Source organism: Vipera ursinii (genome assembly GCF_947247035.1).
Source record: "Vipera ursinii genome assembly, chromosome: 1".
In the NCBI taxonomy this organism is placed as follows: domain Eukaryota; kingdom Metazoa; phylum Chordata; class Lepidosauria; order Squamata; family Viperidae; genus Vipera; species Vipera ursinii.
The window spans coordinates 84,860,639-84,876,350 of record NC_139512.1 but is presented as its reverse complement, the minus strand read 5'-3'; the positions used below and the strand labels follow the sequence as shown (position 1 = coordinate 84,876,350).

Here is a 15,712-nt window from a genome sequence, read left to right as displayed (position 1 = left end):
GGAGCTTGACAGTGAACCAACTTTAGAAGAACTAAATTGGGCCCTGGATTCCCTTGCCTCTGGCAAGGCACCCGAGAAAGATAACATCCCTGCCAAAATTCTGAAGTGCTGCAAAGAGAACATCTCCACTGAATTGCATGAAATCTTCTGTCTTTGTTGGAGGGAAGGTGGAGTACCACAGGACATGAAAGATGCAAATATCGTCACACTGTATAAGAACAAAGGTGACAGGGGTGACCGTAACAACTATCACGTCATCTCTCTTCTCAGTGTTGTAGTGAAGCTGTTTGCCCATGTCATACTGAAGAGGCTCCAGGTGCTTGCAGAGAGAGTCTATCCAGAATCACAGTGTGGATTCTGAGCCGACAGGTCCACCACTGACATGGTATTTTTCCCTTATACAGTTGCAGAAGAAATGCAGGGAACAAAGACATCCACTTTTCGTAGCCTTCATAGATCTTACGAAGGCTTTTGACTTGGTTAGTAGGGACGGCCTTTATAAAATTCTCCCCAAGATTGGATGTCCACCTCAGCTCCTCAACATCATCAGGTCTTTTCATGAGGAAATGAAGGGCAGTGTTGTTTTTGATGGCTTAACATCAGATTCCTTTGATATTCGAAGTGGAGTAAAGCAGGGCTGCGTTCTTGCACCAACTTTATTCGGGATCTTTTTTGCTGTCATGCTGAAACACGCTTTTGGAACTGAAACAGAGGGTATCTATCTTCGGACTAGATCAGACGGAAAACTCTTTAATCTCTCTAGACTGAGAGCAAAGTCTAAAGTCCAGCTGAAATGCCTATGGGATTTCCTCTTTGCTGATGATGCTGCTGTTACTGCTCACTCTGCCGAAGACCTTCAACAACTTATGGACTGCTTTACCAAGGCCTGCCAAGACTTTGGACTAACAATCAGCCTGAAAAAAACACAAGTCATGGGTCAGGACATGGATTCACCTCCTTGTATTATAATCTCTGCACAAGAACTGGAGGTCATCCATGACTTTGTGTACCTCGGCTCAACTATCTCCGACACTCTCTCTTTAGATACTGAGCTGAATAAACGTATTGGTAAACCAGCCACCACATTTTCCAGTTTTACAAAGAGTGTTTGGCTTAATAAGAAGCTGACAGAACATACAAAGATCCAGGTCTATAGAACCTGCGTTTTGAGCACACTCTTGTACTGCAGTGAGTCTTGGACCCTTTATATACAGCAGGAGAGAAAGTTGAACACCCTTCATATACGCTGTCTCCGACGTATTCTCGGCATCACCTGGCAAATAGCGCAGTCCTGGAATGTGCTGGAATTTTTAGCATGTATACACTATTGAAACAGCAATGTCTATGCTGGCTTGGGCATGTCGTAAGAATGGCTGATGGTCAGATTCCAAAAGATCTCTGTATGGAGAACTAGTGCAGGGAAAGCGCTCCAGAGCTGCGATATAAGGATATCTGCAAGAGAGATCTAAAGGCCTTGGGAATGGACATTAACAGCTGGGAAACCTTGACTTCTGATCATTTAGCCTGGAGGCTAAAGACGCAGCATGGCCTTTTCCAATTCAAAGAGACACTTGCGCGGCAGGCTGAGGCAAAGAGGCAGTCCTGAAACCAGCGAAATCTGGGGGCTGGACAGGGGACAGATTGATCGGCCCTCGGTGTGGTAGGGACTGCCACTCTCAAATTGGCCTTTTTAGCCACACCAGATGCTGCTTTAGGACCTCTTTCCAGAGTACGATACCATAGTCTCTCGAGACTGAAGGATGCCAATGATCTTGGATCATTACTATCTATCAAACCAGTTTGATTCTACAGGAGACCAAAGGGCATATAATATTCCCAGTCTCACTTTTACTTTAACCACATGGTTGAATTAAACTAAAGTAAAATGGATTTAATGATATGACAATTTCCTTTTATAATACTAATAAAAACTGATTCATTTTGTGTATTTCTAAAATAGCTCCTATGATATCAGAGATTTCCTTGTGCATTAAAAAAACATTTTGACCCTTCATTTGATTAATAATTTTTTGTATAAAACAACCCCTTTATGATTCAAATTCATCAATGCCTCCTAATTTTTGAAAAAAGCAAAAAAGTTAATATTTATGCATTGTTCTTCCATATCATTTTGTTTCATAGTAGCTAGAAGATATAATATACTTTTCTCATAGAGAGCTTTCAGCCATGCTTATTTGGTGAGCCTTGTACTCCCAGATTAATCCTAAATTATAGGTTGTGAGACTAGCCAGAAATACCTATCACAATCTACTTAATGAACACTGGGAGCCATTTTCAAATAGGACTGTAATTTCTACCCAGAACTACTTTGCAATCATAAGCTTTATGTAGGATTGTGCCAATTTGTTCTAACAAGCACAGGGGTAATTATTATATCAATGGTACAATATTAGCATTGGCTTCCTCCAAATCTTGGAAGTATAACACAAGATGGTAGTTTTCATTCATAATACTTTATGTATCACAGAAAATATTTGACTTGTTTTTAATTAGCATGTGAAATAATGAGTAAATATTGCAATGTGTCTCCGATGTCATGCTAGCCACATGATCACGGAAATGTCTTTGAACATTACTGGCTCCTGGCCTCAAAATGGAGATGAGCATTGCACCTTATAGTCAGAAAATGACTAGCAGAACAAAATCTGCAGGGACTCCTCTCCTTTCCTCCTATTGTAATGTGTACAGTATGTATAGTATTTACAACAACATTATTTTTACTGAGAAATCGTTTAAAAAAGGGTTAGATAATATGACTGAGAAATAATTTTTAAAGTAGTATTAATTGAATGAAATTCTGCCTGGTTATAATTAAAGAAATTAATGCACTACTTCTTATCAAAGGTATGATTTTACTTTATACGTCTTTTTCTGTTTTGTAAAATTTATCTTAAGGCAAAGAATGTCATGGGCAAAGAATCAGGACCATGCATTGAGTTACAGGTAAGCTAATTTATTGCTCATGCCTTTACATAAGAATTTAGTCAGCACTAAAATAGCACTAGTTAAAAGTTAATGGAATTCAAGAACTGGACTTTGGTTGTTTGTGAAAACATAAAGACTTCAGGTTGATTCCTCTCCAGGCTCTTCCTCTCATTCTCCTACAGAAAATCAAACATTCAGTTTGTCTCAATTTAATTTCAGAAGAAAATATATGAATTTATAAAAAGAAGCTTCTTTTAAATTCTTTTTATTGCAGGCAATGGATCAGCTAAATCAGACATAAACCTGAATGGATCTGCATGATATGATTATCTGAGAAACAGCTTTTGCTTAGAAATCAAAAATTGCATGGCATTGCACGTGTCAATCACCAATCAGTCCCAACCAATCCACATACAGTACTTTGATGATGATATACAACAAGTCCTTGTTGACTTTTAGCAACTGACAGCCATCCTTTCTTCAATTTCCTTCCACCTTTGCTGATATTAGAGCCTTTTCCAGAGAGCTGGAATATGTCCAAAGGGGCTAGGGGGCTAATTTGAGTCTGTTCACAACATTCTCAAGAAGACTTCTTCAACACCAAATCTCAAAGGCAACAATACTTCCTAAGCATTCCCCTAAACTCCATTGAAGATGTTACCTAGCCTAGTAATGAAACTTTCGGAAACCAACCCATAAGCTCAGAGAACAAACCTTCACCCTCTTCCTATGCTATTTCTTTAAAGTCAAATTTTTGTTTCCACGGTGTGTCAGAGGGCTTGTGTGATTTTGATCTTTATGAGTATAGGGCACAGGTCGGCAACCTGCGGCTCCGGAGCCGCATGCGGCTCTTTGAGCCGTCTCTTGCGGCTCCCAGCCGCCCGGTGCGCGCGCACCTCTTCCAACGGGCAGTGGTGCGCGCGCACCTCTCCAAATGGAGAGTGGCACCGCCCGTTTGGAGAGGTGCACGCGCACCTCCCCGAATGGGCGGAGGTGCGCGCGCACCTCCCCAAACCTTTGGAGAGGTGCGCGCGTACCTCCGCGCGAATGGGCAGCGGTGCCGCTCTTTGAGGAAGCTGCCGCGGCCCGTCTGCGAAGCTGCCGCTTTCGGCAGCTTCGCAGACGGGGCGCGGCAGCTTCCTCAAAGAGCGGCGCCCCTGCCCATTCCGAGAGGTGCGCGCGCACCTCTCCGAACGACCGGAGGTGCGCGCGTACCTCCGCGCGAATGGGCAGCGGTGCCGCTCTTTCAGGAAGCTGCCGCGGCCCGTCTGTGAAGCTGCCGAAAGCGGCAGCTTAGCAGACGGGCCGCGGAAGCTTCCTCAAAGAGCGGCGCCCCTGCCCATTCCGAGAGGTGCGCGCGCACCTCTCCGAACGACCGGAGTTGCGCGCGCACCTCCGCGTGAACGGGCAGCGGTGCCGCTCTTTGAGGAAGCTGCCGCTTTCGGCAGCTTCCTCAAAGAGCGGCGCCGCTGCCCCTTCGCACGGAGGTACGCGCGCACCTCCCCAAAGGTTTGGGGAGGTGCGCGCGCAACTCCGGTCGTTCGGAGAGGTGCGCGCGCACCTCTCGGAATGGGCAGGGGCGCCGCTCTTTTTGAGGAAGCTGCCACGGCCCGTCTGCGAAGCTGCCGAAAGCGGCAGCTTCGCAGACGGGCCGTGGCAGCTTCCTCAAAGAGCGGCACCGCTGCCCATTCGCGCGGAGGTACGTGCGCACCTCCGGTCGTTCGGAGAGGTGCGCGCACACCTCTCGGAATGGGCAGGGGCGCCGCTCTTTTTGAGGAAGCTGCCACGGCCCGTCTGCGAAGCTGCCGAAAGCGGCAGCTTTGCAGACGGGCCGTCGCCGTCGGGCAACCGGGAACCGGTTCCATCTCATTTTTAAAAAAATGGCAGCCGCGTGCGTCCGCGCATGCGCAAAAAAACCTTTTTGCGCATGCGCGTGCATGGACACACGCACGCGGCTCCCTCTTTTTTTAATTTGTGATGGAACCGGTTCCCAGTGGCTCTTTTTCTTTTTTAGGTTGCCGACCCCTGGTATAGGGACATACCAAATACTGCATTTGAATCTTTTCCAAGGCCTTCATGACTGCTGGACCAAGACTGTTACTCTGCGGCATATTACTTGATTGCTGGTTCCTTTACTGTTGATGGTTGACCCTAAAAATCAGAAGCTATCCACAGTTTCAATATCATCATTGCCAATTCTAAGGCTGCTTGTCATTAGTTTGTTTATCTTTAATTTTTCATACTCAAGGAATAATATTTGATCCTCCGTCTCAAGCATTCAGAGCCTGGTGCCTGGAAATATTAATATTCCATCAAATCAAAATCAGTAATAGTTCTTCCTTCATATGTTAAGACATATGTTCATATGTTAAGTTGAAAGCAAATATACACCATTTATTCAAGACTATAAATCTGATGCCACACTGACTGTCCGACACATATATATTCAAATTTCAGGCTTTATCATTTCTCCAAACATTTTTTGTAATATTTCTAGGGTAATTCCTTTTCATACTGGTTGCTCTAATGAACCTCTCACATTGCTATTCAGGTAGTCCTTGACTTACAACAGTATGTTTAGTGACCATTCAAATTTACAACAGCATTGAAAACAGTGATTTGTGACTGTTTTTCACACTTACTGCCATGGTCATGTGATCAAAAGAATAATCAAAAGAATAAATTAATTACAAAGCTGAAGGTAAAACAGCAGACCACCCTCTCTTTCTCCCTCCCTCCACCCGCCCATACACACACACACACACACAGAGAGAGAGAGAGAGAGAGAGAGAGAGAGAGAGAGAGAGAGAGAGAGAGAGAGAGAGAGAGATTCTCTCTTGGTTCACTTTCTTTACACCCTTAAGGCTTTAGTCCCATCTATCTTTCCATAATTTTAATCACACATTCCACCTCCTGTGACAGTTGACTCCTTGTTTTGTAAATTCCACCAGTTATCTTTTTCCCTTTGATGTCAGACAATTAACATTTCAAGGAATGTCAGGTTGGTTTATTTAACTATTCCCATATAAATACTAAAAGCACTTTCTTCAAAAACTTTGTCTTTGAAATTAATACAATCCCCTTTATCTGTTTATTACTTTCTTAGTCAAAGTTTTGATTAAGTTCTTCACTATGGTTTTAAAATATTTTTAAAAGTATTATTTTCCACTGTATTTCACTTTTTGTGATTAAGAAAGGATGATTCACTGAGAAGTTTTCTTTGTCCCGCTGTTTTCAAAGACTTCTTTTCAACTGTTGTCAACCTTCCAAGTAGACCAGGCAAGAAACACAAGAAGAGCTAATTCTACTCTATTATAAGACTACATTAACAGAACCTTGCAAGTCTAAAAGTAGAAATCTCCCCCCATCTCTTTTTAATCACCTAATACAGGGACTCCCAACCCCTCGTCCGTGGACCGGCACCGGGCTGTGGCATGCCAGAAACCGGGCCACACAAACAAGTGAAGCCCCTGTTAAATAGCGGGTTCTTTGGCACAGGAATGAAAACGAGATAGCTGAATACAGGGAAACTCCTATTTTATTTTGTGCAGAATCTGTACTGAGCAAATGGCTGCAACTAGCCGCAATATATAGTCTAGCCCCTAGGCGGCAGCCAATAGGTTTGAAGCAACCATTGCCGCCTAGGGATAGCCAATTGTAGCGCTGGCGACTTGTAGTCTGGGTTGCTGAAGAGCTGTTAGCTGCTCCAGCAACCCACATGGTATTACTATGAGCCCAGTACATAACAGCCCCATTTATGGAATGCAGGCAGCATGTGAAACCACGCCTCCTCTGGTCCATGGAAAAGCCTTTCTCCACAGAACTGGTCCCTGGTGCCCAAAATGTTGGGGTCCTCTGACCCAATAAGGATGGATCCTTTCTAAGATTCTTTCTCAATGCTTTACTAGTTTGCAGTTTCTTCTTCCTTTTATCTGATTGTTTCCAAGGAATCACCTTCCCCACTCCCCTTTGAAGGTTATTCTCACATTCCATTGCATATGTAAATATGATAACATCTCAAGGGGATTAAGAAAGTTAGGATTGGTCATACATAATGTCTTTTAAATGACTGCATTGCTAGTGCAAACCAGCTGTTTCTTCTGTGACACACACACAGTCACTCTACTTCCATCTCACTGTCTCCTCCTGACAAGCAGCTGTCCCAGAAACTATCATTTCTATCCAGAAAGACATTTGTCATCCAGAAATCACTGTGGACCAGTGTTCCCTTTATTGCTCCATCTCTGTTACTTGGAGATGTCAAGTACAGGTCACTCAGAATCATTGATTTCCTAACAGCATGCAAATTTGTTTAACTGCCTTAAACACTGGAAATATATTTACTAGCTACATTCCTAAACTGCCAATTCCAGTCAACTTACAGCAGTTAGAAAAAGCATAAAATGCATGGAAGCAGCAATAAACAGTCCCACAAGTAACAGAGAAACCTTCCAGAATAAAAGAGAGTTCTGGAGACCATAGAACATAGTGAAACACAGAATAGAATTGAAGAAAGAATGTCGGTAGAATGGGAACAAAATTATTGCCAGGATTTCAAAGATGTCAGGTAATAAGCCTGTCCCGATGGTGATTCATATCCCATACATTTCAATAAACAATCAAAGATAAAGTTTTCCCTGTCCAGTCATGTCTGATTCCCGGGGCACGGTGCCAAGGGATCCAGCAAATTATTTGATTACTTTTATTCTCAATTCCACTCATTCTGCTAAAAAGTCCTTGTTTAACCCTCTTTGCCCACTTTTAAAACAGTTTCAGTTTCCATCAAAATCAACTTGCCTTTTCCCTTCTCTTTTAATCTTAATGATTCCTGGCACTCTGAATCCATTCTTTCAGCCTTTTATTTCTATTCTCATTATAAAATACCTTCCTTTCACACTGTCATATATTTCTCTTATCTATAGTCTCTTTTACTTCATTTCACCAAGCATTGTTTTTATATGTCCTATTTGCATATCTCCCCATATTTATTTTTGTAATATAATTCATTCTGTGTCAGGCAACTTTCACATCCCCCCCTTTTTTTGCTCTCTATTCATTCTTTTAGGAAATTCACCTTTCTTCTCATACATTTCCATAACATTTTCTCTTTCCATTCTAATGTTTCCCTCCTCTTTCTCCCAGGTCCATTTGATATTGTCAAGATCTACTCTGGCACCATCAAAAGATGATCAGTCCCACATTCAGTAAGCCTTGTCAATTCCCTTAATGTTTCATCATATACAATCAATCATGTTTCTTTTTTTTCGCCATGCTTTCACAGATAGACATGGGCTTAATCTATCTATCAATATAAGCAAATATTCATCATACAAACCTATACTACTGTTGTGGACACTAAGCTGATGTTGAACTTAATTACGGCAGCGAGACTTTTAGTAGCGCAATATTGGAAGAAGGAAGAACTGCCGACTATAGAAGAATGGACTTTAAAAGTTTCCAACCTGGCGAAAATGGCAAACATCTCAGCGTATTTGAAAGACCAGTCGCAACAGAGATATATTGTGGAGTGGAGAAGATGGATTGATTATATCCAGAATAAATATGGGACTAAAAAGTTTCATTTAGCATTTGAATAAGTATTGATGTGATATTTAAATTGCTTGTAGTTAGTTTATAAGAGTTAAAGTGCGATAGATTTAGTATTTTATTGTTGTTTGCATAAGGTAGACTATGATTGTTTGTATATTTATACCCTGTATTGAGCTCTGGGAAGTTGGGGAAGGGGGAGGGGGAGGGGAGGGAGGGGTTGGGGAGGGTTGGGGAGAGGGGAGGGGGTTGGGAGGGGTTTTGTCTTTTTAAAAAATGTATTGTAAAACTTTTCAATAAAAAAACATTCTTGGATTTTCATATGATGAAGTCTTTTTTTTCTTTACTCTTGTATCATTGCCATCTATTAATTTATGTTACCTAAGAAAGTAATTTTTCCATCTGGATCACGTTGACTCAGGGTGTTCAGTTTTTCTCCAAAATCTCATCCCATCCCATTATTGTATTACCATTCACTGGAAGGTAACATGCAGCTATCACCAGCCTATGGATTCCTACTTCTATTTTCCTACTTTCCTATTTACTTCTGGTAAGGTAGGGAAACATCAACTGGGTCCCTTGCTCTGTTTTTATTCATGCCAGTTTCCAGCCTTCAATGTTAATGGTTTAAGAATAAAATAAAAGTCATTTTTGCATTTTTGGTTAGTATTTATTATTTATAGCATATATGCACTGCTACAAACCTGAATGTAACAAAATGGGACAAACCAAAATTCTACTAAACCAGAATTTCATGTATTTTAGCCTTCTATCTATCACAAAATTACTGTAAGTATAAGAAATACATCCTCTAAAGGACTTTGATCTTTACAAAGAGTAGTATAGACATGTATGAAAATTAGTGTGCAGTACTTTTTTCTTTCTTTTGACAACCCTGCAATCCCTTGCATCAGGGTGGAGTCAAGACCGACTAAATGGAGCTGAGCATTTAGTGGAAGGATGCCCTTCCTGACCCCTATACAGAGTTCATAGCAGACAGTATTGCACCCAGAGAAATAAATATCTGCAGCTACTAATGCTCAAACTCACAGCCTCCTAACTGTGAGGCGAGAGCTCCACTTCTAGGTCACCGCATTGCTCTATACAGTATTTTGATTTCACATTAATACTTTTTACACAATACACTAAATGTAAAGGATATTCATTTGCAATTTAAATTGATATACACCAAAGAAGATTATTTTGTTTAGTTATTCTTACCTGAAATGGTGACTGATTATTATAGTTCTTTAATTCCTTATTTGCGCCCCGTAACAACAATACTCTTGCACAGCTGTCCTGTAAATAAGTAGATTGTTTCAATCTTTGTTTCTAAATGAATAATAGTAAGCAGACCATCTGAAGGCATAGGCTTTTAAAAATTGTTAATAATAATCTTAATTCCTCCTAGGTAGGAACTAGGTTTTCAGAAAAAGGCATTTTATTACTGTGTTTATCAGTTAAGAGCTAACTGAGGCTGAACTGATGTGTCAGGACCCACCTCAATCCACATCTTAGGAAATAAGAACTCTTGGATGCAAGTTTAGTCCAAAAGGAAAATGTTTACTAGGAAGGAATCGATTGTGGGAATACAAGACGGAATCTGAGAAAAGTTACATTTCAATCCTATATAAACCATTCCCATTCCAGTCCCTCCCCTCATCCATTTGGTCAGGCTGTCGTCAGTTGCTAGGTGTCAGGTCCTTCCATGGGAAAGGGAACTCTCCTTGGTTTTATGGTTATTGCTTCCCTTTTTCAGTTGTAAATGAAGACACAAACCAGATCTGTCTGTCCCCCTCCCTTCCCCCGTTAAAACATCCCCTGTTGTTTGAAAATCGCTTTAGTAACCATCCTCTCCCCCCCCCCCTCGGAGAGATGGCAGAATCCCCAGTAATAGCACGTTGTTCTACCTATACAATTATGAAATGTGATATAAATGGATTCTGACATGATGTTTGTCATTGTGAGAACTGTTTCCCCTAAGCCCAATCCAAAATACACATCCAAATAATGAGAAACGTAATCCATACATACACATACATACTCCTAAACCAACATGGATCAAAGTTGGTCCATTTTGGACCATGGGAAATACCCAATTCTTTCGTCTCAGGCTAAGCTGGAGATTGGTAGTGTTACCATCCTTTTCTGGGCTTCTTTCGCAACTCTTTCTCTATGTGGAGAGGAATGATGTGGGCCAAGCTATTCATTCTGGACGTATTTTAAGTTTGAAACAGCTGAACAAGAATATAGTACAGAGTCAGCCTCCTTGCTTATTCACAGAAATGTTGTTTTTCAAAGCCCATCAATTTCAGCCAGTATAGCCAATGAGAGAGGTTTTAGGCTAAAACATCTGGAGAACACTAGGCCGATGGAGGGTTTGTTGATGGTATTTATATAATAGCTTGTTTCAGATTTTCAAAGTGTTCCTTTGACCTTAAGGAATTATTGCAAAACATAAAATCATTGTTCTAGTCCTGCCTGGAGCAAAAGCCATCCAGGTGACTTGGGCCAGTAACTCTCTCAAAACTTGGAAGGAGGCAAAGGAAAATCACTTTGAAAATCTTGCCCAATAAAGCTACACAGTTTAAACTAGATAAACTATCCACATCAACCAAGTTCTCCGCTACCACAGTAATGACCCAACCTCCCACAAGAGAAACTCCATAAGAACACTATTCAGACAAGCAGTGCGGCAACCCTGAACAGCAGAAAAAGAAAACAGATCATTTATATAACATCTTCCAACAAAATGGATATCCACCCAACTTCATCAAAAAGTGTCTGATCACTCATTCCCTATATAGCAGAGGTCTTCAAACTCGGCCCTTTTATGACTCATGGACTTCAACTCCCAGAATTTCTCAGCCAGGCATGCTGGCTGAGGAATTCTGGGAGTTGAAGTCCATGAGTCATAAAAGGGCTGAGTTTGAAGACCCCTGCTATATAGGATAACCAGCACAAGTTATAAAAAGGGTAACACCGCCATATATCAAAACTATCTCAGAAACCACCAAAGACTATTACAACCATATGGCATCAACTAAAACAAACTACATCCTTCCAAAACATTATAGTTAAACCAAAAGACCCAGAAGAAAAAACAGGAATCATCTACAACATACATGTGGGACAAGCAGGCAAAAGACTAGCAGAATACTTCCATTAATACCAATTAGCAGTTAGAAGAACATGATAAAAACTCTTTGATTTTACACTTAATCAAAATTTCAACTGGGAAACTGACCTTCCTAGACCAATCCAAGTCTAAAAACTCTAGAGAATTCCTGGGAACCTGGCACTCTGGGAAATCAGCCAATAGTAGGCACAAAAGAGACAATCAACAGGCCAAAAAGAGAACAAACAACCAAAATACTTCCCCACCAGCATAGATTAACACCAAGGTTAACATCAAACTAACAATCAGACAAACAATCAAGAAGTAATATCCCAATCAAAGAACTGCCAAACACGCTAATAGCTAAACAAGCTAGCAGCCAAGACTACCCTCATCAACACTGACAAGGCAATCCATTAGGAACTCAAAGAAATCATGGAATGGACCAACTTGCTGCAGCCAACTTGCCATGGTCAACTGGCCACAGCCAACTCACAGCGGTTTACTCACCACAACCCACTCATCATGGGACAACTTGCTGCAGGACAATTCAATATAATTATTTAAATTTTTGTGGTTCACATGTCACCTTGTTCCTCCTTTTGCATCCTTTCTTTAATGATTCTATTCCACCATTACTTTGATATTAGTGTAGCTCTTGTTCCATCCCGTGGTGAGTTGGTCATGCCCAGTTGTCCCATGGTGAGTTGGCCATGGCGAGTTGTCCTAGACTCATATTTAAGGATGGATAATGTAGTAAAAATTAAATGAAATATAATTTATCTTCCAACTTCTATCCTCAAACATAGGGCTGAAGCAGAAAATGCTTTGTAGATTATGCTTTTTTACCCATGATATGTGCCCTTTTGCATTTTTTTCTAATCAGACTGATAAATTTATCTCCAACTACTAATCCTTTTTAAAATGAAGAGGCATTTTATTATAGCAAGGAAAAGGAAATATTTGCTTTTACGAGGTTTTCACAATTGAGCAGTAATTAAGAAGCAGATGTTTTAACGGATGTTACAATGGGCCTTATCACTTGTGTATTTCTAACACAGAGAAGCCTTAGAAACCCAACATTGTAATGTTAAAGTTTTGGGGACTGATCAAATAGTAAAACCTTGTTTGTCATAAATGTAAAACCTATTGTTTTACAAACTGATAAAGATAATTTGTGAAATGCTGGGAGATATCATTTATGCATAACATCAGAAACAGCCAGAGATATATAACATAAAAATATGTTCTCAAATTCAGTCTGTATACAAATATGGTTATATATAAACTAATTATAAATTGCTTTCATTTAGTGGGTGAAATGACCAGAGTGAATAATTAACTTCTGCTTCCTCCTGTAAAATCTCCAGCTGTCTGTATGAAAAATATATAGCCAACTTATACCATTAAACTTCTCAGTTATTATTTCATTATTTTCTCCTATCATTTTTAGCACCCAAATCATAGCTTCATCTCTTCATTACTCCCATTATGACATTTCAAGAAGATACAAAATTGTTAACTAGCCATAAAATCATTAACTGCTGCTTTAACTTGATCTAGTTAAATGCAGGAATATCCAAGTACCTGGCACTATTCCAAAGAGTAAAATATATTGAAGACACCCCAAATAAATGCATTATGGCATACATTTTAAAGTTTTTGATAGCTGACTCCCTAAGGTAATTCACCTTTTAAAACTTTGTATCAATCTACTACTACTACTACTACTACTACTACTACTACTACGGAACTGACATCCAAACATGACTACATTAACTGGCCTGCTCAAACATAATTCAAAGCCAGATTTTTTTCAAAATTGTAATTTATACTGACCACATATCAACCTAAGGAAAATCAAGCAAAGGAATCAACATTACATGTTAATCATGTTGTTGCCAGCTGTTACAAGTGTTCAAAAATCCTGCCTAAAATTCCCCCAAAATAGCTGTGTATAAAAATCAGCATTCCAGACATGTAATATTCTGGAAAATATGTGAACCCTCTATTTATTTTCTGATCATACTGATGGTAAGAGATAATATAATACTTTTCTATTGGTAAATTTTCTAAATTTTCTATTGGTAAATTTTACATTAACAGGAGTAACTACAGATAGTCCTTGACTTACAAAGGTTCATTCAGTAACATTACAACAGCACTGAAAAAAGTGATTTATGACTATTTTTCACACAACCGTTCCAGCATCAAAATTCAACTGACTCTTATTTATGACGCTTGCAGTATCCCACGGTCCTGCGATCACCTTTTGTGATCTACTGACAAGCAAAGTCAATGAGGAAGACAGATTCACTTAACAATCCTGTTATTAACTTAACAAGTTAAGCCTTGGTGGAGCAGAGTTAAGTAACACCAGCTGCCTGCAATTAGTGCAGGTTCGCATCCCACCAGGCTCAAGGTTGACTCAGCCTTCCATCCTTCCGAGGTAGGTAAAATGAGGACCCAGATTGTTGGGGGCAATAAGCTGACTTTGTAATAATGCCACTTGGGGGGGGGGCAAAAGCCCTAATAAGCAGGCATATACATAGAATGAAGGCTATTGCTAAGCACATTGATTTGTGCTTTAAATTGTAAGCCGCCCTGAGTCTTCGGAGAAGGGTGGGATATAAATGGGATTTTTTTAAAAAAACTGTGGCAACAAAGATCGTAAAATGGAGAAAAACTCATTTAACCATCTTACTTAGCAAAAGAAATTGTCGCCTAGATTGTGATCATAAGTTCAGGACTATCTGTAATTGCTTCACTGAATAAAAATAAGCATGTATGGAAACAATAACTTAGATATTCATTCCCACATGAATGAAAACCACAGTACCCATGCATAACAGAATTTTTAATTTTTTGTGTATGTTTATATGTATATAGATCATGTGTATGTGTATGTGTATGTATATACTTACCACATATATACACATACATACATACATACATACTCTCTCTCTCTCTCTCTCTCACACACACACACACACACACACACAATCTGATCGCCGAGACTAAAAACTTTATTAGAAACTAAGCTTTCATCAGCAGCTGCTGATGTTGTCAAAGTATAAGCCAGGATCTGGGAATGCTCGGACCGGACTTACAAACTCCAGGAGAGGACATCGAATTTAAAAAAAAGAGGAACCTGCCCCACTTTACATCGGGGAGGACTGTGTAGAGAGAGTTCCCTCCTTTAAATTTCTGGGAGTCTACCTCTGTGAAGATCTGACCTGGAAAGTTAACACAACCCAGGTGGCTAGAAAGGCCCAACAGAGGCTTCACTTTCTTAGGATCTTGCGGAAGAACAGGGTAGAACAACAGCTAATGACCCTCTTTTACCGGTCTACCATAGAGAGCGTCCTCTCATATGGTATTGTGGTTTGGTATGCCGATCTGACAGCCGCGGATAGGAAAGTATTACAGAGGGTAGTAAGCACAGCACAAGACATTGTGGGCTGTTCCCTGACACCACTGGATGACATCGCCAGGGCTCGTTGCCTTGGAAGAGTGAGGAAGATTCTCAGGGATGACTCACACCCTGGACGGTATCTCTTTACTCTCCTACCATCCGGTAGGAGATATAGGAATATAGCCAGCCGTACCAACAGGCTGAAGAATAGCTTTTATCCGTGGGCTGTTAGGCTTTTGAATGGGTTGTAATCTTATGCAGAGTTGACTTGGGAGGCCGGTGTGTGGTGTAGTTGGTTCACATAGTGTGGTGGGATGGAGGGTTTGTTGTCACTGTGTGTTGGGGGGAGAGAGCACAGGGGGAGGCTCAGCTAATCTCAATGTACACATGTTGTACTTTGACAATAAAGGTTTATTATATATATAATACTACCAACGATGCTGGCACAGAGGAGAGATTGCGAGCTGGAACAATGGCACTGCATGTGGGAGATATACCTAGGCATGACAGCGCGGAGAATAGTCAGGCAGCGGCGTTAAATAACCGCACACCACAAGACGAACATTCTCTGTGAGCGGGGCAGGCGGGGAGAGGCAGAGCAGTAAAATTCAAATGGATGTCGGTTAGCACAATAGAAACAGGATTGATGCAGCCAATTGTGGGTGGGCGGGGGATGGACAGACCTA

General features: G+C 40.8%; 1 protein-coding gene across 5 annotated transcripts in view; it reads right to left on the bottom strand.

Annotated features, from left to right (window-relative positions):
• The window catches only part of SHANK2 (SH3 and multiple ankyrin repeat domains 2), a 394,189-nt gene that overhangs the window by 325,419 nt on the left and 53,058 nt on the right, over window positions 1-15,712 (bottom strand). For all 5 annotated transcript variants that reach the window (XM_083374122.1, XM_083374125.1, XM_083374126.1 and 2 more), the window contains one exon: window positions 9,715-9,792. In XM_083374122.1, the coding sequence (XP_083230248.1) occupies window positions 9,715-9,792 (78 nt within the window). The remainder of the gene's footprint in view (window positions 1-9,714; window positions 9,793-15,712) is intronic.